This window comes from Miniopterus schreibersii (genome assembly GCF_964146895.1).
Source record: "Miniopterus schreibersii genome assembly, chromosome: 6".
Taxonomy (NCBI): Eukaryota; Metazoa; Chordata; class Mammalia; order Chiroptera; family Miniopteridae; genus Miniopterus; species Miniopterus schreibersii.
In genome coordinates this window covers 20,208,324-20,227,794 of record NC_138107.1, presented here as the reverse complement: position 1 = coordinate 20,227,794, position 19,471 = coordinate 20,208,324, and the positions used below count along the sequence as shown (strand labels likewise).

Sequence of the window (19,471 nt, the reverse complement as noted above, 5' to 3'; positions counted from 1 at the left end):
AGTTTTCTGCTAGGTTCTCCTCATTAAGAATTAAAGAAATGCAAATTAAAACAAAAGTGATTTTTTTTCTTAACAATCTGATTAACCAAAACTTAAAAAAGCAGTAGAAAGTCTAAGAGGCTGGCACTAAAATATGCTGCTAGTGAGTGTAGGAGTACATTCAGTCTTCCTGTGAGAACATTTGCTAATTATATCAAAAGGCTTAAAACTTAGGTGTATGCCCAGATATAGCAATGCCACTCCCAGGAATTTATTCTAAGGAGATGGTCATGAGTATGCGTACAAATTATGCTCAAGTATGTTCCCATTTCCACTGTTCATAAGAGCAAAATAATAGGAAAAAAACAGAATATGAATAAATATGGGATTAGTATATAAAATATACATTTTAAATATGATACCACCATGATGTTAAATAATATATAATACAGCTGAAGGATGTTTTTACTATATTAAGTAAAGAGAATTTATAAAAATGGTATGTACAGAATTATAACGTTGTTTATATATGAAATTTTACCAACATATAAACATAAGAAAAGGAGAGCAACTACTTATATTAATGTGTTATATTAAGATTGTGGATGCTTTTTATTGTCTTCTTTTTGATTGTTTACATTTTTATTTTAAACATTATACATTTATTGCTTTTCTAAAAAGAAGTATGCTAATAAATATTAGCCTGTTTTCTCCTCACTGTCACCTCCACTCCAAAACATAGATCATGATTATCAAAATGATTATCTTATCAGGCATATATACGAATTTTTATATATTTTTTGTACAGTGAATAAAGGTGGATATTAAGGGCATTCTATAGAAGACTGGAGCCCTGACCAAGTGGATCTTGCACCTCTAAGTAAAGGATTTTCTACCACAGTTCTGTAGGGCTGACAAATGGCATTTGTTGACTTGTCCTGAAATCCTCACAGGAGCCAGGATCCCTGTTTCAGATGTTTTATTTAACTTACAATGTATTGTTTCCTTGTTATTTTGAGCTTTATCTTTTGATTCTTCTCAGTCACTTACCTTCTATCACAGTAGCAACAGTAAAGCTCAGATTGGGTAGAAACAAAAGTTAGCCTTCCTTTCATTCCTCTAGAAAAGGCCTTCAGCGAAAGTATGGCTCATTGCACCACCCAAATAGCCTCCGTGCACTTTGTCCAAACCTTTATGCTCGAAGAATGGTAAACTTCTCAGCACTGGAAACAGACTTTGTGCCCAGTTCCTTTTCATCTCAGTGTAGAAATGTTTGCTTCTCAACTGTGGCTGCAGCCAGCTCATCTGCACATTTAGAGGATTGCTCTGGTCCCTGCCTTCTCCCTCCTGCAGGCACATGCTCCCCGCTCAGATGGTACCACCAGAGATTACCCAGCAATGATGCAAAAGGTTTTCTTTTCATCCAAGGGAGCTTTCACAGCAAGTGGTTCTCAAGGGCAGAGGGAAATGGTATGTGAAAAATGCCCCTGTTCCATCTCTTTGGTCTGACAGATAGTCTTCTATTGATGTTAATGTCAGTCTTCTCTTCTGAAGTATGGATTTCCAATTCACAAATGGCTTGAGTTCAGAGAATTTCCTTGTAAGTTGGTTGTTTGGAACAAATTTTTTTTCTCAAAGAAATGCTGATAAACCTTGTGGTTAAGGAAGTAAATGAGCCCTCAAAAGTCTATTTCACCTACATCTCCTTGCTGTATGATGCGAATAGGGGTAGAGCAGCTGACCAATGAATATTAGACAAATTGTTTGGGGAGGTAGGTCTGTTTCCAACATGAGATTCCAGGGACACATCATTCTCCATTTGGTCTCTACTATCTCAATTTATTTTTTATTGGGCAATAGTAGTAGAGGGTGTTCTCAGTACCTCTGCCTTGCAGGTGGCTTTTGTGGCCTATCATAGGCTCTGGAACAGTGTGGGCTCTGGGAGCAGAGAGAGTCAGCTTAGATGCCAGTGGAGTAATCAGCAGTAGACAACCTTTGTCTATGTTCACTGGCTACTTATCACCTCCCACTATTGTTAGAGATAGTATATGACCCCAGAATCTGGGCCAAGTGTTGGAGGAAGAGGGCAATGAAAACTAGTAGAAGGGCAGGATTTTCTCTCCATCTCTTTACCCTCAAAGCTCATATTCTGCTACTGTGCATCTTACCTTCTTTGGCAGAGGGTTGAAATGAACAGTGAGGAATAGGTCGCATGTACAAGAGATGCTGGACAGGGTGCCCAGAGCCTAACAATAACAAAAAGTAATAAAGAGATGGGGAAGAATGAGCCCCCAAGCAGTTGCATTCTTTTGTTTAATTATGGGTAAGTGTATTACTTCATCTTTTGTTTTTTTTCCCTTTTACTACTCTTCTTCGGATTTTTTTTTCTCATCTACCCAATCTTCGAATGGCCACGTTCCCATGGACTTGGTCTCAGGCACTCTTCATTTATGACTGTATACTTCTCCCAAGTAATCCCATCCATTCCCATGGAGTAATCTCTATTTATAATTTGATCTCACCAGTCTTAAAATATCACTAGTCTCACAACAGTATACTTTCTTATTTATCATCTCACATATTTCTTTGGTGGTTTCCAAATCACATTTGGAATAAACTCTAAGTTCTTTGGGAGAACCTGTGAGGCCCTTTCCGGATGGGTCCTGCTCACCTTTCCAGGTGTACCTTTGCTGACTCTCATCAGGTCCCCATCCTTTCCCTGTACTTGCAGTCGGGCCATGCCACATATATAGCAGCTATTCAAATGTGTCGTGTTGTCCCAAACCATTGAATACACCACTGCCTTTGCCTAGAGTACTCTGCCAATTTTGTCACCTGGTCCACTATGGATTATTCTTCAAGACCCAGCTCAGTTACCATCTCTTCTGGATATCATTCCCAGAAACAACCCTTCTTTTGCATGAGTGAGGTGCTCTATGTCTGTGTAGCAGCAGAACCTGGGTAATCTTCTGTCTTAACACTTAACATGGTACATTTGTGACATCTGTCTATTTCCTGTACTGGTCATGGACCTGAAGGACAGGGACTCTGTTCTCTCTATGTCTGTCTTTCCAGTTCTTGATAGATATTTATCTATACAGAAGAAAATGTAACTTTCATTGTTTTATTATGGATAATAGCGAAGATGCATGCAGAAATAAGGGGGAAATAATTGGCATATATTTGAGAAAAATATCTCTAGTTTTTTTGTGTGAATTCCTTTATATTTCTATTCTGATACAAACATTATGTTAATGAAATGATTCTTTCTCTTTCCTAAATGATTTGGCAGTTATTCATTTGGAATAAAGACTGAGGGCCTACAAAATAAACAGAGGACAATTAGTTATTTTAAAGTGTGTTAACCCACAAAGATTATGTTCTTTCTCTTCATGCCCATTTGGTAAGATGATTCTCTGGGACTGTGTAATTATGGATGAATGGCACTGAAATGCTTGAACAATAATTTGTAGGAAATACAATTATGAGTAGAAGTTATTAGTGGGAGTAAATGAATACTTTGTTGGTTAACAGGTCAATGTTGAAAGCCCAAAGTGGTTAAACTTTGTATTAAATTACAAGTTAGGAGCATAACTCTTTTTCATTTAAGCATATTCATAAATTATTGAGTTTTTTAGACTGTATTTTTATGTTTTTTGATTTGTGGTAGGGAAAGGAAGGCAGCCCCCCAACTTGTGTCTCTTAAGAATTCTGTGAAGCGAAATGACTCATTTAAAATGTGTGCAATGCCTTTTTCACCAGAGAGCACCCAGTCCACCTTGTGTGGTATTTAAATAACATTTATGAAGTAGAAATATGATGTTTTGAGTACCAAAGATGATGAGATACAGTTAATTTATAGATATTTCCAGGGGCCAGGAATTCCATTATGTGTCCAGTTCTTTCGTTCTGGACTCAGAAGTCCCAGTTTCAGAACTTGGTGCTGACATCTCATTGCTGTATAATCTTGTCCTTGAAGCATCTTATCTTTCTAATCTGTATGATCTGTTAAAAGAAAAACAACAGAAACAATTCTTACTTTAGAGTAAAACTATTTAGACTATTTAGCATCGGTTGGTTGTTCTAAGTCCTTAATAAATGTTTGTGTTTTTCTTGTGGTAATTTTTACATATTAGATATTATATACTTATTTAGGTATATATCTGATGGAGATTTGCAAATAAATGCCCAGAAGGCAATATTCAAAATATTTCATTTAAATCCCTTTGAGTTGAATGCTAACTATGAGTCTAGGACCATGTTAGGAATTATGACATATGTAAAAGAAACAGAAGGCAGTGGCCATATATCAAAGTACTAGCTGTCTATGTGGGAAGATAAGACACATGCATTGTGATAATTACAGAAAAATTTAGTGTTGAAATATATGTCACTGACTATGGGTTATATAATTTGAATCTCCCCAGATCTCTCTGAGCCTGCTTAGATTGGGATATTTCAGTAATGATCACAAAATTGTTACTACCTGCCTCCCTCAACTCTCACAGAACCCCCAGCCTTTTGTGACATTCCTGCGTGCTTGTTATAGTTATTTTCAAGACAAATTTCGCGTGAGTTCATCAACTAGTCTGCTGTAGTTACCATGAGGCATCTTTCGTGCACTTTTCCTTCTGTTTTGGGTTTCTTGGTCATTGCCCTCCATTTAGGAAGGTGCTGGAGGCTGCCTCATCCCTGCCCCTGTTGCTAATACCTGCCATTAGAGTACTGAACACATGAGTGCTAAGGGCACAGGCTTTCATTGCTGCCCAGGTGATCAAAACCCAAGGTGTAGCAGTGTGCTATATGACCTCCTCTCTCTGCCACTCAGGGTCCTACCTAATCACCTGGACACCAAAACTTTGGCTGGTTTCTCCATGACTGGGTCATGATTTCCCTCACTCAATACATATTTATTACACACCTATTATATGCTAGACACTGTGATAGGCATTGGGGCTATCATGGTGAGCAAATATAGGTATAACACCTGGAGGTTATACCTGTTTAATAAGGGAGGCAATCAGAGAATTACACTAATAGAGGTCACACTGCAGTGTGTTAAGTGCTGGAAAGGAGAGGAACATGGTGATGGGAGAGTCTGACCTAGTGAGGAGGTCTCAGAGGCTTTTCTAGGAATCAAGTTTAACACCATTCTGAAAAATGAGGCAAAGTGAGTTGGTGAGAGAATTGCAACAGAGGGATTCCCAACTCAGGTGTAAAATCCATCTGGAGAGTTCCTTCAGGTTCAGTCGTCCATGTGGTCAAGAGAGAGAACCCATATCTGAGACAGATCCCACGCTGTCTCTGCAGTCTTTTTTTCTCAGTTGCTCCTCACTTAAGCTTCTTCTCCCATGTTAAAGCAACTCGCACGAATGACTTCTAAACTAGTCAGACATGCTTGGACATGCCTAAATCTCATGTATGCAAACCTTTTTCGTAAGTAAAATCCCACAGTCACTGAAATGTCCGTAGGAGGGGGTGGACATCAGCCTGGGCTGAAGTGCTGCCTGAAATCCAGTGGGAGAGGTGGGGCTTGAGCTGTGTTTTGGAAGACTAGGTGACATGTAGAAGGCTGGGCACACAGGTGGAAGGGACAGAATGGGCAAAGGGATAGAGGTAGACTGATTCTGTTAAATGAGAAGAGGTAACAAGATTGGGCTTCCTGGAATGGCGAGTTTATTAAGGAGTCAGAGACCATATAGTAGAGTCAAATTATGGAGAGTCTTAAAAATCAGAAGGGAATTTGGTACTTTGTTCCTGAGTACCGTAGGCAAATACTGCAGGTTAAGCAACAAAGAAGGGATGTAATTAAAATACCTTGGCAAAGTGTAAAAAATAACAATGGAGAATAGACAGAAGAATAAAAACTAGATGCAGAGAATCTAGCTCAGTTGAATATTATAATTATTTTGACATTCTTGAATTTGAGATGATGATAACTCGTCCAAATGTCACTATCTACTACATAGCTAGAAATACAAAGCTGACACCCATGAAACATGCAGGTTCAATGTTTTAGTCATATTTTTGCAATGAGAGTGAATTATGAGATAATTTTACTGCTTTATAGAGGCTCTGGCAACATTTGAAAGTACATAAGTTTATGTTATTAATTAAAATGCACTTCAAAGATTCTCCAATTTTTTCAGTTCATTTGATTATGAGTGATTAGTTGAAATATAACTTTGTTGTTCTTATTCTTGGTTCTTTTGTGAGTAGCATGCATGTTGGTAGGTGCATAGTAGGTGGTTTGTTGCATATTGAATATTGTGAATAATTGATCACAGGTTTTAATAGTATTTTGTCTTTGATAAATGTTTTGTATGCTCTTTACAGATTTTCCTGTGCAGCCGTTGAATAACCAATCATAGAAATTCACATATATATGCATATACATATAAATAAACTTTATTTCATTTTATTTTTCCCAAAGGTTAGAACAAACAAGGAATAAAATTAAAATTATTTTCTTTTGGGATGATTTATGTCTTAATTTTTACCTGCCCTATAATTAGAAATTTTGAACTTTGTAAATGTTTTTTAAGATAAAATTATCGCCCAAGTAAACTTCAGAAATTACATCATTAACCCAGAGACCTTTCTAAGCCTAGAACAACATTATTGGTGCAAGTGCCCATACACACACAGACAAATAAATAAAGAGGAAAGTTTAAAATAATTTGAAAATGATTTATTGTCGGCCATCCCTGTAGTTAGAGATTCAAGTATTATTATATTACTTTAGTGCAACAAGGGAGGACAGTAAGTTGCTGTGGGCTAAAGGTAAATGATGATCTATTGCAAAAGAGGAAGGAAATGTACTGAGAAAAGAGGAAGGAGTTGGGAGTAAGCCATGTGTTTTCTGAAGTATTGCTTCAGTTAATGTCTTGAAAAAATCTTTGTTTTGCCCCTTGCTGGAGAAGGCCAGAGTAAACTGGGAGACAGACTACCTTCTTGAATCTTTGACAGGGAAGGAGAGTATACTGGCATGGGAGGGTCAGATGGATGCTGTGGATTCTAACAGAAACCAAGGTGTACAGAGACACACGGTACCCATCAGTTTTGCAGAGCAATCCTATGTTGAATCCACCTGGTTTTAGAGTTTGAAAGGGTCAATTAATACACCATGGTTCAGGACAACCATTCTGAGGCAATTTTCATTTTGTTTTCTACTGAGACTATTTGTAAAGTGAGTTGAAGTCTTCAGATTTGAAATTCATTATGGACTTCTAGTAGCTCTTTGTTTTTATTTGAATTAAAAAAAGAGGTGGCAAATGACATACTCAAAACACAGAGTGGTGTAGGGAAGGAAGAACAAAGACAGATATTGAGGGTCTATGATGTGACAAGGTCCAAACGACATGTTTCATAGATGTTATTTTATTTAATCTCCCTAAAACCCTATGAGGGAAGGCCTTGCTACTTCTGCTTTTTAACCGAGGAAACTGAAGCCCACTCTTGAGTTCATTACCCGAAGGTACATGGTTAGAATTTGATGATACTGTGATTCAGTTGTAAGTTTAGTCTGACTCCAATTCCTGTGCTTTTTTGTACCATGCCACTCTGAATCCTGGATTACTTTTATTGCTACCATGTAACAGATTAAAATAAAAATACCCCTCAAAGTGAAGGCATTGGTGCTTATCGAGCCTGAAACTAGCTTTCCCAGGTTCTTTGTTCACAGGATTCTTTGGCTGGGTAACACCACGTTTGTATTAACTATTCAAATGTCTGAAGGCAAATTTTTCTCCTACTGCTTTAGGTTCACTACCACAAGTGATTGTCACCCATCTTCGAGCAGCTGCCTCTGTCCGTGACACAGTGTTGGCTCTAGAAGATGTTGTGGACTGGCACTCTGGGGATGAAGTTGTCATCATCAGTGGAATGGGAGTTGAAGGTGCCAACTCCATAGAAGAGATTGTCATTGTGGAAACTGTGCACAATGCAGACCTCCATCTGAGATCACCCTTGAGGTACTGAGTGGCAGCTTGGGTCTGTTTAGATGGAAGAAGGTGAGGCTTAACCATGCTGGTGTCTGGACTTTTTTTTTGTCTTTCAATAATGTATTTTTAATTAAATAATGGTAGATGTTTTGACAAGAAAATTTTAAAGCATGCAATGTTTTGAATATTTATACTTCTTAAATAAGTTTCTCTTGTAAGACTCTAGAACTTCCATATTATAGTAGGTGGTCAGTGCAGTAGTCAGTATAGTTACTAAATTTTCACATACTTGTGCCCATAGTTTGCTCTTTTTCATTTGAGCTTCCCAAGAAATCGATCCCCAGATAGATTATTATGCAAATATAATGGCTTACTAGGCCTAGTAAGATTCAGAGTGGTGTCTACAGATGTGTCTTTTTCTTTTCTTTTTTATTTAGATACTCTCACAACTTCACAGAAAATTGGGTGGCTGGTGAACACCGTATTTTAAAGGCCACAGTGGCCCTGCTCAGCAGGAGGGTTACCATCCGAGGAAATCTCACCAATGAGAGAACAAAGTTCCTTGCTTCTTGCCAGGAGGCTAACTCTTCAGAAGGTAGAGAGCATTTTGTTGAGAAGTCCAATAAGTGGAAAAGAATGTTCTTACTGTTGAATGACACGTGGCGCTGTTGACTTCTTTCAAAATAGAATAAGCCCTTAACCTTTGCATGTGTATAATATTCTGTAGTTTTCGGAATGCTCTTGATAAATTGTCATTTCATCTCCTGCCCTCGACAATCTTGTGAATGAGGTAGACAGCTGTGTCCACTTGAGAAATTCATTATTTCTTTTGGAAAATAAAATTTTGTTAAAGAATTAAATCTGGAGAGTTGAATCAAATTTCCAGGCTTGAGGTTATAATGTCTTCTTAACTCTGATTCCAAGTCCTTCCTAAACTTCTCAGGAAACCTCTTCAGTGCCAGAGTCATGAATGCAGGCAGCACGTTCTCACTGATTAGACTTGTCTTTCCCTTCCCTCCCCTCCACCCCCACTTTTGGAGTTTGTTTCCTGAGTGAACTCCCACATACTTTAACTAAGTGGCTGAAAAAGTCAATTTATCTTCCAGAAGAATAGCAGGCACTGGATCACACTGATGTGCCTATTAAACATCTATTTCAGGGATGGTTAGTTTAGTAGGTTATGTTTTGGTTTCTCAGGCTGTAGATTATGAGGCTTTCACGTGTTGTGAAGACATCATTTGTCAACTTTGGTTCAGGACGGTGTGGGTGTCAAGGATGACTCCCAGGCATGAGCTCTGGATGGATGATGAGGCTATTTGTTGAGATGGGAAGAAGAACAGTTATTTGGGTGGGAGGGTGGAAACCATGAGTTTAATTTTGTACATGTCGAGAATGAGATGCCAGGCCAGCATCTGAGTTGAGATGTCTGGTAGTGTTTGGAGTCTGGAAGAAATGTTGGATGAAGTTAAAGGTTTGAGTCACATCTACATATAAACACATGTGGATACAATATTAGGATGTGGTTGGGAGAGAGGGACGTCGAACCCACCTCCCTACCACCTCAGTCTTCTAACTCACAATGTGTGATTCTGAACAATGTTTGGATGCAGTGGATTAGAATCCAGTGACTGCCAACTTTAACAATCCTGCTGAACTGAGATCTGAATCTCAAACACTTTGGGATTTCTCATACAGGTATTCTCAGGTCAAATTGTGCAAACCATTGCACTTGATCACGTTGCAAGTGAGACTGTGCATCTGGGTTCAGGCCATGATAAATCTGTTAGCTTCGAACGGAAAAAAAAATCCCTGATTTTGACACAACTCTTTAACATTACTACAAAATTCTCAAAGTAAAACAGAATTCATACCTGCACTAAAAACATATGTCACTCACCTCTTCTTTGTGTGGAGCTGATCTGTGGGAACGAGATAGCTAAACACAATAATGCAAGGCCGACCACTTAAACTTTTATGGACCACTGACATAAATAATAAAAAATGTGCTAAATCATAAGCATATAAAACATCTCTTCATTCACTTCTTATATATTCATTCTCTGGGTGGCAACAAACAACTGGATTTTGTAATTTACTACAGATTATTTACCGTAGAATGGTACATCATTTTGTAGTAGTGGCACTTACTTGGTTTGTTAACACAGATAACAAAGAATCAATCTAGGAGATGATTTCTTAGTTCACACCACCACATGCCATGTGTCAACAGAAGGAGCCCTGGATTCTGAGGTGGCAACACTTTGCAGCAAGGGTATCTGTGTGTACTGCATTTATGCAATTTGCTGTCACTGTGAACGAGGAGTCTGTGTGGGGGCTAGAGCTCTCTGCCACTTCTGCAGTGGCATTATTGTGGTCTCCAAACTAGAAAGCAGCAAAGTAAAGGGGAAGCCCATTGGACAGTTTAAGACTAAAAAGAGCCACGATTACATTCAGCACTCACATCTCATTCCCTACAATTATCAACCACGAGAAGGTCATTTTACCGCACACTCTCTCCAGGGGATCTTTTGGTTTGCAATAAACATCTCTTTAGGTTGAGTTTGTGGGTTACGGTCAGCCTCTTTGTGACAGTGATGAAGATTATTAATTGGGGGGGGGGGGTGGCTTCTGAAAACAATAGAGTGAAAGCAACATCATGTCCTAGCTATTGGATGTTTTAATTAATAATCAAAAAAGGAGAATCAAAGTAAAAGAAAAATAAGACTATTAAATGAAATAAACGGTAATGCTTTGTCTTTATTGCTGTCAGTGCCTTTCAAACTGGAGGAAAGTCCTAGAGGGGTGTCATATATGAGTCAGGTCCCCTGACTGCATTCTGCATTTCAGGTAATTTGCAGCACTGCTTGTATTCCAAGAGTGAGAAGATGCTGGGATCCAGGGATCTGGGAGCCAGAGTCCTCATTCAGTCCTTCCCAGAGGAGCCGAGCCAGGTGCACTGGCAGGGAGTGCAGTTCCGGGACTTGGGGCAAGCCTTCCATAAGCATCTGAGCTCCCTGGCTCTGGTGGGAGCTATGAGAGGTAAGGGGTCCAGGCCTATGACTTCTCATTTTCCTATCTTCTCCCATGTTCAAGGCACTACATTCCAAGGGTCATGACAGGTGATATGTGGATGTGAGGGGGTCAGAGGTGGATAATTATACTTTAGATCTGTGGTTCTTAAACTTTAGTATGACTTCAAAAAATGAGGAACTTATTAAAGTTCAGAGTTATGGACCCTGCCAAGACAAATTCTGGTCTAAGGTGGGCCTAGGGATCTGAATTTTTAATAAGTAAGCCTTATGATTCTAGAACAAGTGGCCCAAGGAATATACTTTGAGAAACATCACTATGGGTACAACAGATGGTGGAATGAACCCCATGATCCACATTGTAATCCTGCAACTACAGGCAAGTTGACATTGACTAGTGTGAATCATCGATGCTATGGCAGCCCAGCACAGCAGAGAGCAATTCCCTGTGAAGTTGTCCTAACTCAGAGGGATCTCTCGACTAGAAAAATGGGGGAAGGATGGGCTGAGAACCAGGCACTTTGCCTCGAATGTCAAGCAGGCAAAGTGTGCAGATCTTGGCCAGAGCTGAAGAGATAGAAAGGGAGCAGGAAACATCAGATGAAGGTGAAATCACTAGGAGGAAAACAAGATTAGAATCAGAGAAGAAGCATATGACCACATGGACTGATAAAAGTTCTGAAACCAAAGTTGGAGGGTCATAGGAACATCCAGTCAAAATCCCAATGCCAGAAGCTGACTTGCAGAGAGGCATGAATTGGGGTACAGATGCCAAGTAATGAGAATGGAAGCGTCATTTCTGAGTTTTCCCTCTCCGACCCTCAGGACCAACAAGACCCACACATTCAAGCTTTGCCTTCCTTGGAAAGGGAGATACTCCTGGGTGGTGCCTGACAAAGGACATCAGGACACACTTAGTGGTTCAGGTGCCTTGAGAAATGCTAAAATTTCAACAGACAATGACAGAGGAATCTTTGAGGTCATCAAAGGCAGAATCTTGGCGGTCAAATGCAGCATTTTTTTTTCTTCTCATTTCAAATCAATTGTATGCCAAGAACATCTCCTTATTCTAATGTTCCATTGTCCCTTCCACCTTATTTATTTATTTTTGACATTCATTTAGGGCTATGGTTCCTAACATGGCTGTTTTCCTAGTACAGTTAATTCGAACAATCAATATCTTAGTGCCCTTCTCTGTTTTTGTTGTTGTTGTTTGTTTGTTTTGTCTCCTGGTGCTTATAATGATACAGAACATATGATGTGGGGCCAGCTCCAGTAAAAACGAGGATAGCAGTCACATATGAGTTATCAATTGGACATAATTAAAACCCTCCCTTGCTAAAATATTTACTTAATCTGCCTTCTCTAACCTCTGCTTCAGAGTAGCTGCTCAGGAACATATTATTATATATGTACTAGGTTTTATTCGAAAATGGGTTCAGTGATTAAAAAAAAGTTTGAAAACCACTAGCTTGATGTATTATTCCCTGTAAGTCTCTGTTAAAATGCAAATGTGTTTCCTAGGAGGCGACAACATATTAACCCAGAAGTTATAAACTTCTGGCATGTTTGCCAACCATCTTTTATTGTTTCATGTCCTGAAGGCCCTCATGACCCATTGACCAATTGCCCCCAGTCACTAGAGTTAGAAGCTGCTGGAATCTTGGCATGCTGGCTACTTTTAAAGGTTTACCAATCCCTAAATTTAACCCATAATACCTCTATAACACATCAGTACTTACTGGTTGTACACATGTAGTGATACTATGGTGATTTGGAGACAGAGAAAGCCTGCAGGAGGCAGAGTTTTTCTGCATAAGTGGGTAAGATTGTATTAACTAGGGGAGCTGAGCTCAAAGGGAAGGTGGAGACCAAATTTCTTAAATTTTCTTTGGGATTCCAACTCCTCATTTCCTGAGTTTCATCATAGAATAGGAGGACATTCTTAGTTATATTATAGCTCGCTTTGGAGATGATCTCTAAAGAGATTAGAATCTGAGGAGCCTTCAAAATTGCCTTCTAATTTTCACCTTACTGTTTCCTGTTCAGATTCCTACATACAGGGCTGCACAGTGCGGGGCTCCTTTGGCAGAGGCCTCAGCATGTCCGGGACCCTGGGCCTGATGGTGGACAGTAATGTGTTCTATGATATTTTAGGCCATGCACTGCTGGTGGGTAAGTGAACTGAGCTTGTTTAATTTGGATATTCTTGAGTGAGACACACAATTTTTCAAAAAGAATTATCCCCAAATTTGAATTTCCAACTTATTAAAATTTTAGCCTTTGCTTATTAGAAATAAGCCATAATTAAACATTCTAAATCTAAATTTAGTTATCAGTGATTGGCTAACTAAGCTTTACCAATAGAAAACTGATCATTTAAAGGTGACATTTTAGTTCAGATTAATAAATACACAATGGGGCGGTTTTAAAATTTACTGTCAGCAATTTTCATAATAAATTCAAAGTCACATAAACATATTTTTGTACCATTTCATGAAATGTCAAGACTGGATGTTGGACAAGGAGTTAAAAATCTTGAATTCTGTTCTTAGCTGCTCCTGTGGCTTGCTGAAGAAACCCATGTTTCAGAACCTTCTAACTGGTCACCGGTATCCACATTTTTTTCTCCTTAAGTTCATTCCCCTTGCACAACCCATAATTATGCTTAAAAATCTCAAATTGCATTGTATCACTTCTTTCCTTAAAACCCTTCAGGAGTTTCTTATTGCCCTTAGAGTACAACCCAAAATCCTTCACCTAGCTTAAAGGACTCCCTCCCTGATTTTGCTTCTATTAACCTCTGTAAATTTGTCTTCCTCTCTCTCTCTTCTCTAGCTACACTGAGCTATTTTATTTTAATTCTTTCAAAAGGCCACACTTTCTGCTGCCTCAGGGCCTTTGCACAAGTTTTTCTCCTCTGTTCATACCATTTGTTCTTTTGCAAGATTCTCTGTTTAAAATCTTTTATTTATGGATTAAAAATTATATATCGTGTTTCAGATCATCAGATTGCCACTAGATTTTTGCCACTAGATTTCATGTGAGCATTGTTTCCTTAGCATTTAGCACAGTAGCTAGTGCACTGTAGCTATATTTGTTGAAAGAAATGAGTGAATTAATGAACAAAGGATCTTGGTTATATCAGAATAAAAAAGCAAATCAGAGGTTTTCACTGAAAGTAAGACTATAACTGTATTTGTTAAATAATGTTTTGTATTTAAATTAAATCTATGATATCATTAGTGGGAATATGTAAATTTCATTTAACAATCTGTTAAAGATAAAAGCTATAAAAGATCTAATCCTGAGAAGGAAACTGTTTAGTGAGAAAATATGGATCACATAAACTTGCTTTAAAATACAGTCCAGCTCTAAAAGGCAAAGAACTTTGGACCAAGATAGTGATCAGGTACAAGAAAATGTATTGATTGAAAAATGACAGCTATGGGACAAACCAACAGATGGAGGGTTAATTTTGTTTATTCTTACTTTTATCCAAGTAAGGAAAAAGTTTGTGGAAACCTGGAGCAGTAATTCAGGAAGGAACCCTAGCAGGATTACCTCTGGAGAAAACACTTATATGGAGTAGACATTAACTAGGCAAGGAAGAAAACCTGCAGGAGGGGTTTAGCTTCAAGCACTTGGATATTGTGAATTGGCTGCCCTTGACATCTATTGTAGTGCAGGTGATGGAATTAGAATATTTGTTGATTAGTGCCTTATAGGTAAAGTACTCAATTCATGCAAAAAGGATTTGCAAACCTAGACTCATGAAATGACATGGGAAGCCCAGATACTTAAAGACCCAGAAAAGAGAGGGTCTCTGAGGCTGGGTGGCTGTGGGGCTGCTTTTTATTGATGCCATATAAGTGGCTAATCTCTTTCTCTCCGTAGCATGGCCCATGTTTTATTTTCTTCTATTCCAAATCTTTGCATTTGGAAATGAGTCCCAGGTGGTCGCCAGCCTTTTCCTCCAGGACATTTCAGATCTTCCAGGGGAAGGGAGGGGCATGTGGATAGCCAGTGGCCCATTTGAACAGCTAGAGATGGGCCTGGGGCTGACACTAGGGTGTGTGGCTTTTAACTGTGGAGACAGTCACTTAGATTCTTGCTAAGAAGTAAAATAGTAGATCTATTTCTTTGTTTTTTAAAATTTAAAATGAACTTCTAATACATGATACTTTAGAACTAAAAAGTACATATAATCTGTATCTCTTTGGTTCATAGATAAAAACACAAAAACAAAATCAAAACAAGCCACACCCCAAGGAAGAAATAGCATTGCGTTGTCCCTTGTTTTCCTTGGTGGCCTGAAATGTGCTGAAGTAACATGATCTTTTGTTCTCAGGTACACACATGGAGACAAGATATATCCCTTGGGAGGCTATTCCTGGAAGACAAAATGGTAAATATGTAAATTGGTTTTAAATCTATTGCAATCCATTTAAGTTGTCATATATTTTATAGACAGGCCTGATGGAAGAGTGTTAGATATCTTAAATTTGTTGAATATAATGAATGTTTTGTATACATATATATATGAGTATATATACATATGTATGCATTATGTGAATTATAATGTGTATTAGTAGAAATATGAGTGTTGAGTTGCATAAATTTTAATTATGTTTGTGAATCTCTTGGCTTTAATTTATCTTTTCTTAAATTAGACAGGTCAGGACAAGGAAATATAGTAAGAAACAATGTGATCATCCGTGTTTCTGGTGCCGAGGGACTCTCCAGCCCTGAAATGCTGACACCCTCTGGTGTCTATATCCGCAACCCCACCAATGTTGTAGAAGTAAGTTACTTGGAGTGGCAGCATCAGTGATGTGGTGCAAAATGTTTACTTGCTGCACATTTGTATTGAGAAACTATGATTTTGTTTAAACAAGTGCTTTGGGATAAATATAATCATTTCTCAGCGTTCCTGTGAATGCTCTTCGAAGCAGTATCTCTATGGTGCAAACAAAGTAGATGCTGATTCTTTTCCTGTTACTTAAATTAACGCAAACTAAAATGTCTTCCTGAGCTATCCACTGTGGTGCCAATTTTTGTCTCAATTTCAAGATTAATTGCCTATAAAATCTTTACCATCTTACTATATGAATGTGTCCTACTGTTGTCTTTTTAAGAATGTTCAAAACTGAGGGCCAGTGAAGTCAGGAGGTGCAGGAGGCATATCGGATTCCAGGATGAATGAAGTGTACTCGGATGGACTTGATTTTTTTATCCCATTATTTAGTACAACTTAACATTATTTTTCCTGGTAAATTTCTCTCTAAGCATTTTGAGAAATTAACTCTTTGGTGCAGTTCAGCCATAGGTCTGTGAATGAGGAATTGTATCAGCATAGTGGGGAGGCCATTTAGTTTCTCTTTTTACAATTATTTTATCCCATGAGTATCCCACTCTTCTGAGACACTTCTCTGAGCATCTACTGTGTCGTCACAATTATGCCAGATTTCTGAGGAACTGAGAGAATGAACATCTCTCTCTCTCTCTGATCATCTGTTTTCAATTACTTTTAGCTGAGTAACCCTTAATAAAAGTCATAGTAACCTCCAAAACCCTCTTCTAGACTCTTAATTACATTTTTTCCAAGCGCAGCACCTACACAGCATTTTAGGTGCCTATTGGGGGCAGCTAATATGCCAGTGGGAAAGGAGGCAGAACTGCATGGGTTGAAGGAAGACCCAGAACAGTTAGAGCGGCATTTAACTTGGTGGCTACAGGGCTGGTTGAGCAGCTATGCCAGCAAGCTTTGGGGCCTAAACAACTATGTCTCTGCATACTTTTTTGGCTAACAGTATCTTGACTACATTGAAATATCCAAAGGTAAATAGACCCTTAGGGTTGCGCAAATCATCTTCCTGTCTGAGGCTGAAATGTATCCAAATCCCACATTGAATGCCAGGGGTGCTGTCCATTTGACTTTGCTTCACTGAATAGCCTGTGGTTTCCTGGGCATGTGTCTTGGCCTCTAGTCAGTCACAAGAAGAACTGGGCTGGCTGTTGGTCTGTAGGTGTAGAGAGCCAGAGGGCCATCTAGAAAGCTGATAGGTCACCTGAGCATTTGTGGTCTGCCCTGTGAAACAATGCTCAGTCCTCAATAGAAAAATTGAGTCAACACAAGCTGTTTGTTCCCCACGAAATGACTTCCGTTTTCATTCTTTTAATTTCTTCCTTTTATGTTAACTTTACATAATTTTTATTTTTATTATTTTATTTTATTTTTAAATATATCTTTATTGATTTCAGAGAGAGGAAAGGAGAGGGGGAGAGAGAGACAGAAACATCAATGATGAGAGAGTCATTGATCGGCTGCCTCCTGCATGCCCCAGACTGGGTATCGAGCCTGCAACCTGGGCATGTGCCCTGACCAGGAATCGAACCCCGATCGCCTGGATCCCAGGTCGACTCTCAACCACTGAGCCACACCTGGCTGTGTTACAAAATTTTTAAAAAAGTACAATGCACGTATTTGAGAATGAGGTTTCAGTTTAAGCCAGTAGTGTAGATTTATTAAGTATAGTCATTGGGTGTATTCCTGACATGTTCTTTAATGACCTTAAAATTCTGTAGTTCTCTTTTCAGTAGCTTATTAGCTTTTAGACCCCAATACAAAGTCTGAAACACAGTAGTTTCTCAATACAAATTAATTGAATGAATGAATGAATGTAGGTATAATAACATAATCAAAGAATAAGGAGGGAAGAAAGAATAGATTCCAAGATTCCACAATCATTTTGATGTCTGAAAAAACGGACTTTTTAATCTGTGGCAGCATTTAAGCCCTGTGGGACTCATCTCTCAGTGTGAAATCCTGCGCAGTCCACTCTAATTCCTCAGCTGTGCCACTGGCTCACTGCTGTGCTGTCTTCTTTGGATTCTGTTGTCTGGAATGTGCTATTTCCAAGGACACAGTTGGTAACTGGGCATGCGTGGCAACACCTAAAAATTACGAACTTCTGTTGACCTTTAAGACCACTGAAGGTCATATCAGTTATTGAGCAAATAGTAAGTTATTGTTTATTAAGTGTGTCCTATGTGGACAATACAGAGAGATCTTTGAAAACATATTTTAGAAATACACCTTTATTCCAAAGAGGTAATAAGAAGGCTACAATAACAGTGATGTGTGGGGTATGTGTGTGTGTGTGTGTGTGTGTGAGAGAGAGAGTGAGATATGTGGAACAGAAAGAGATGTGGTAGAAAAATACTACCTTCGTCCAAGGCTGTTCTGATATTCAGGAGTGAGGGAGGCATTCCTTGTTCTGAGGAGTTGTTTTAGGGGTGGTGACTTTTATGTTCTTTTATGTGAGGGGTTTAGAGTCAAACGACCCTTAAGGGAATATAGTCAAGCTTTGCATGTGCTCAGTTTTATTTCACCCTTTCTCCTGCCTTGCTTTTCAGTTTTCTTAGAGTCTGGCAAAATGTTTCTTAAAAACCACTGTATTACTGTCATTAATTAGGATTTTTCTTTTTTAAACTTCCAATTTTGAAATAATTTTAGACACAGAAAAAGGTGTAAAAATATAACACAGCATTCCTGTGTGAACTATACCCCCAATGATAATGTAAAAAGAAACATCACATTTGAAATCTCCTATTACCATGCCACAGAGCAATAGCAAAATCAAGAAACTGACATCGGGACAATACTATTAACTAAACTAAAGCCCTTAGTTACTCTTGAAGAAGACGACTTAATCCTAATGCCTGGGCAACCAATCATGAAAGCCTAAATTCTTTTTCCCACATACATGAGTCTGACCTTGAAATCTCTGGCTTGGCGGGCAGGCAGTGACCAAACAGAGTTGATCCTTAAGTCTCTGCAGTGGTTTGTGGCCAGATATCATTCCCTAAGCCTAGGACTAAACTCGTAGCCACAACGCATGGAATTTTCCTTGACTGCCAGTCAGTCATCTTTACAGTGACTCACCTTTAGCCCTGTGTGGTACAAGGGGATTTCAAGTATGATGTTCCTTTTTAGTTTTCATAGCCACAAGTGGTCTGCCTGCTTCCCTACCCAGGCTGCAGCTGAGCCAAGTCCAGGGAGAAGCAAAACCTAAGCTTTGTGCTTTCTTGCTAGTGAAGACTCAAGTGTGATATTCCTGAGTTTCCAGGGGACTTGATATTCCTCTGTACCCTCCCTAGCCATGCCTTTGTTGTGCTTTCCAAAAAAGATTTGGTGGTGGTTCCACATGCATCACCTGTAGCTCCTGGAGCACTGTTTCCAGCTGCCTTCCCTTGGCAGCTCCAGCGTCTGCATCTCTGATTCCTTCTAGGGATTCCTAGTTATCTGCCCAGAGGCTGCACCTCTGCAGTCCACATAAGCTATGTCAACCTCAGGCTGGAGAGTCTTTGCTCTCAGACAGCAAGGGCCTGCTCACCTCCAGAGCTCCAGGGTACCTCATATTTATGGCAGTGTTGGAAATTTCCTATGACCAGAGTCTTGTTTAGGATAGCCCATGGGAAAATCCTGAAGACAAACCCTTTGGAAACACCCATTTA

The 19,471-nt window shown here is 39.0% G+C and overlaps 1 protein-coding gene across 1 annotated transcript in view; it reads left to right on the top strand.

Annotated features, from left to right (window-relative positions):
• Nucleotides 1-19,471, top strand: part of PKHD1 (PKHD1 ciliary IPT domain containing fibrocystin/polyductin) — a 386,375-nt gene that overhangs the window by 146,394 nt on the left and 220,510 nt on the right. Inside the window, exons 38-43 of the mRNA XM_081141333.1 lie at nucleotides 7,742-7,952; nucleotides 8,360-8,517; nucleotides 10,770-10,961; nucleotides 13,001-13,126; nucleotides 15,303-15,359; nucleotides 15,625-15,755. Coding sequence (XP_080997459.1) covers nucleotides 7,742-7,952; nucleotides 8,360-8,517; nucleotides 10,770-10,961; nucleotides 13,001-13,126; nucleotides 15,303-15,359; nucleotides 15,625-15,755 — 875 coding nt within the window. The remainder of the gene's footprint in view (nucleotides 1-7,741; nucleotides 7,953-8,359; nucleotides 8,518-10,769; nucleotides 10,962-13,000; nucleotides 13,127-15,302; nucleotides 15,360-15,624; nucleotides 15,756-19,471) is intronic.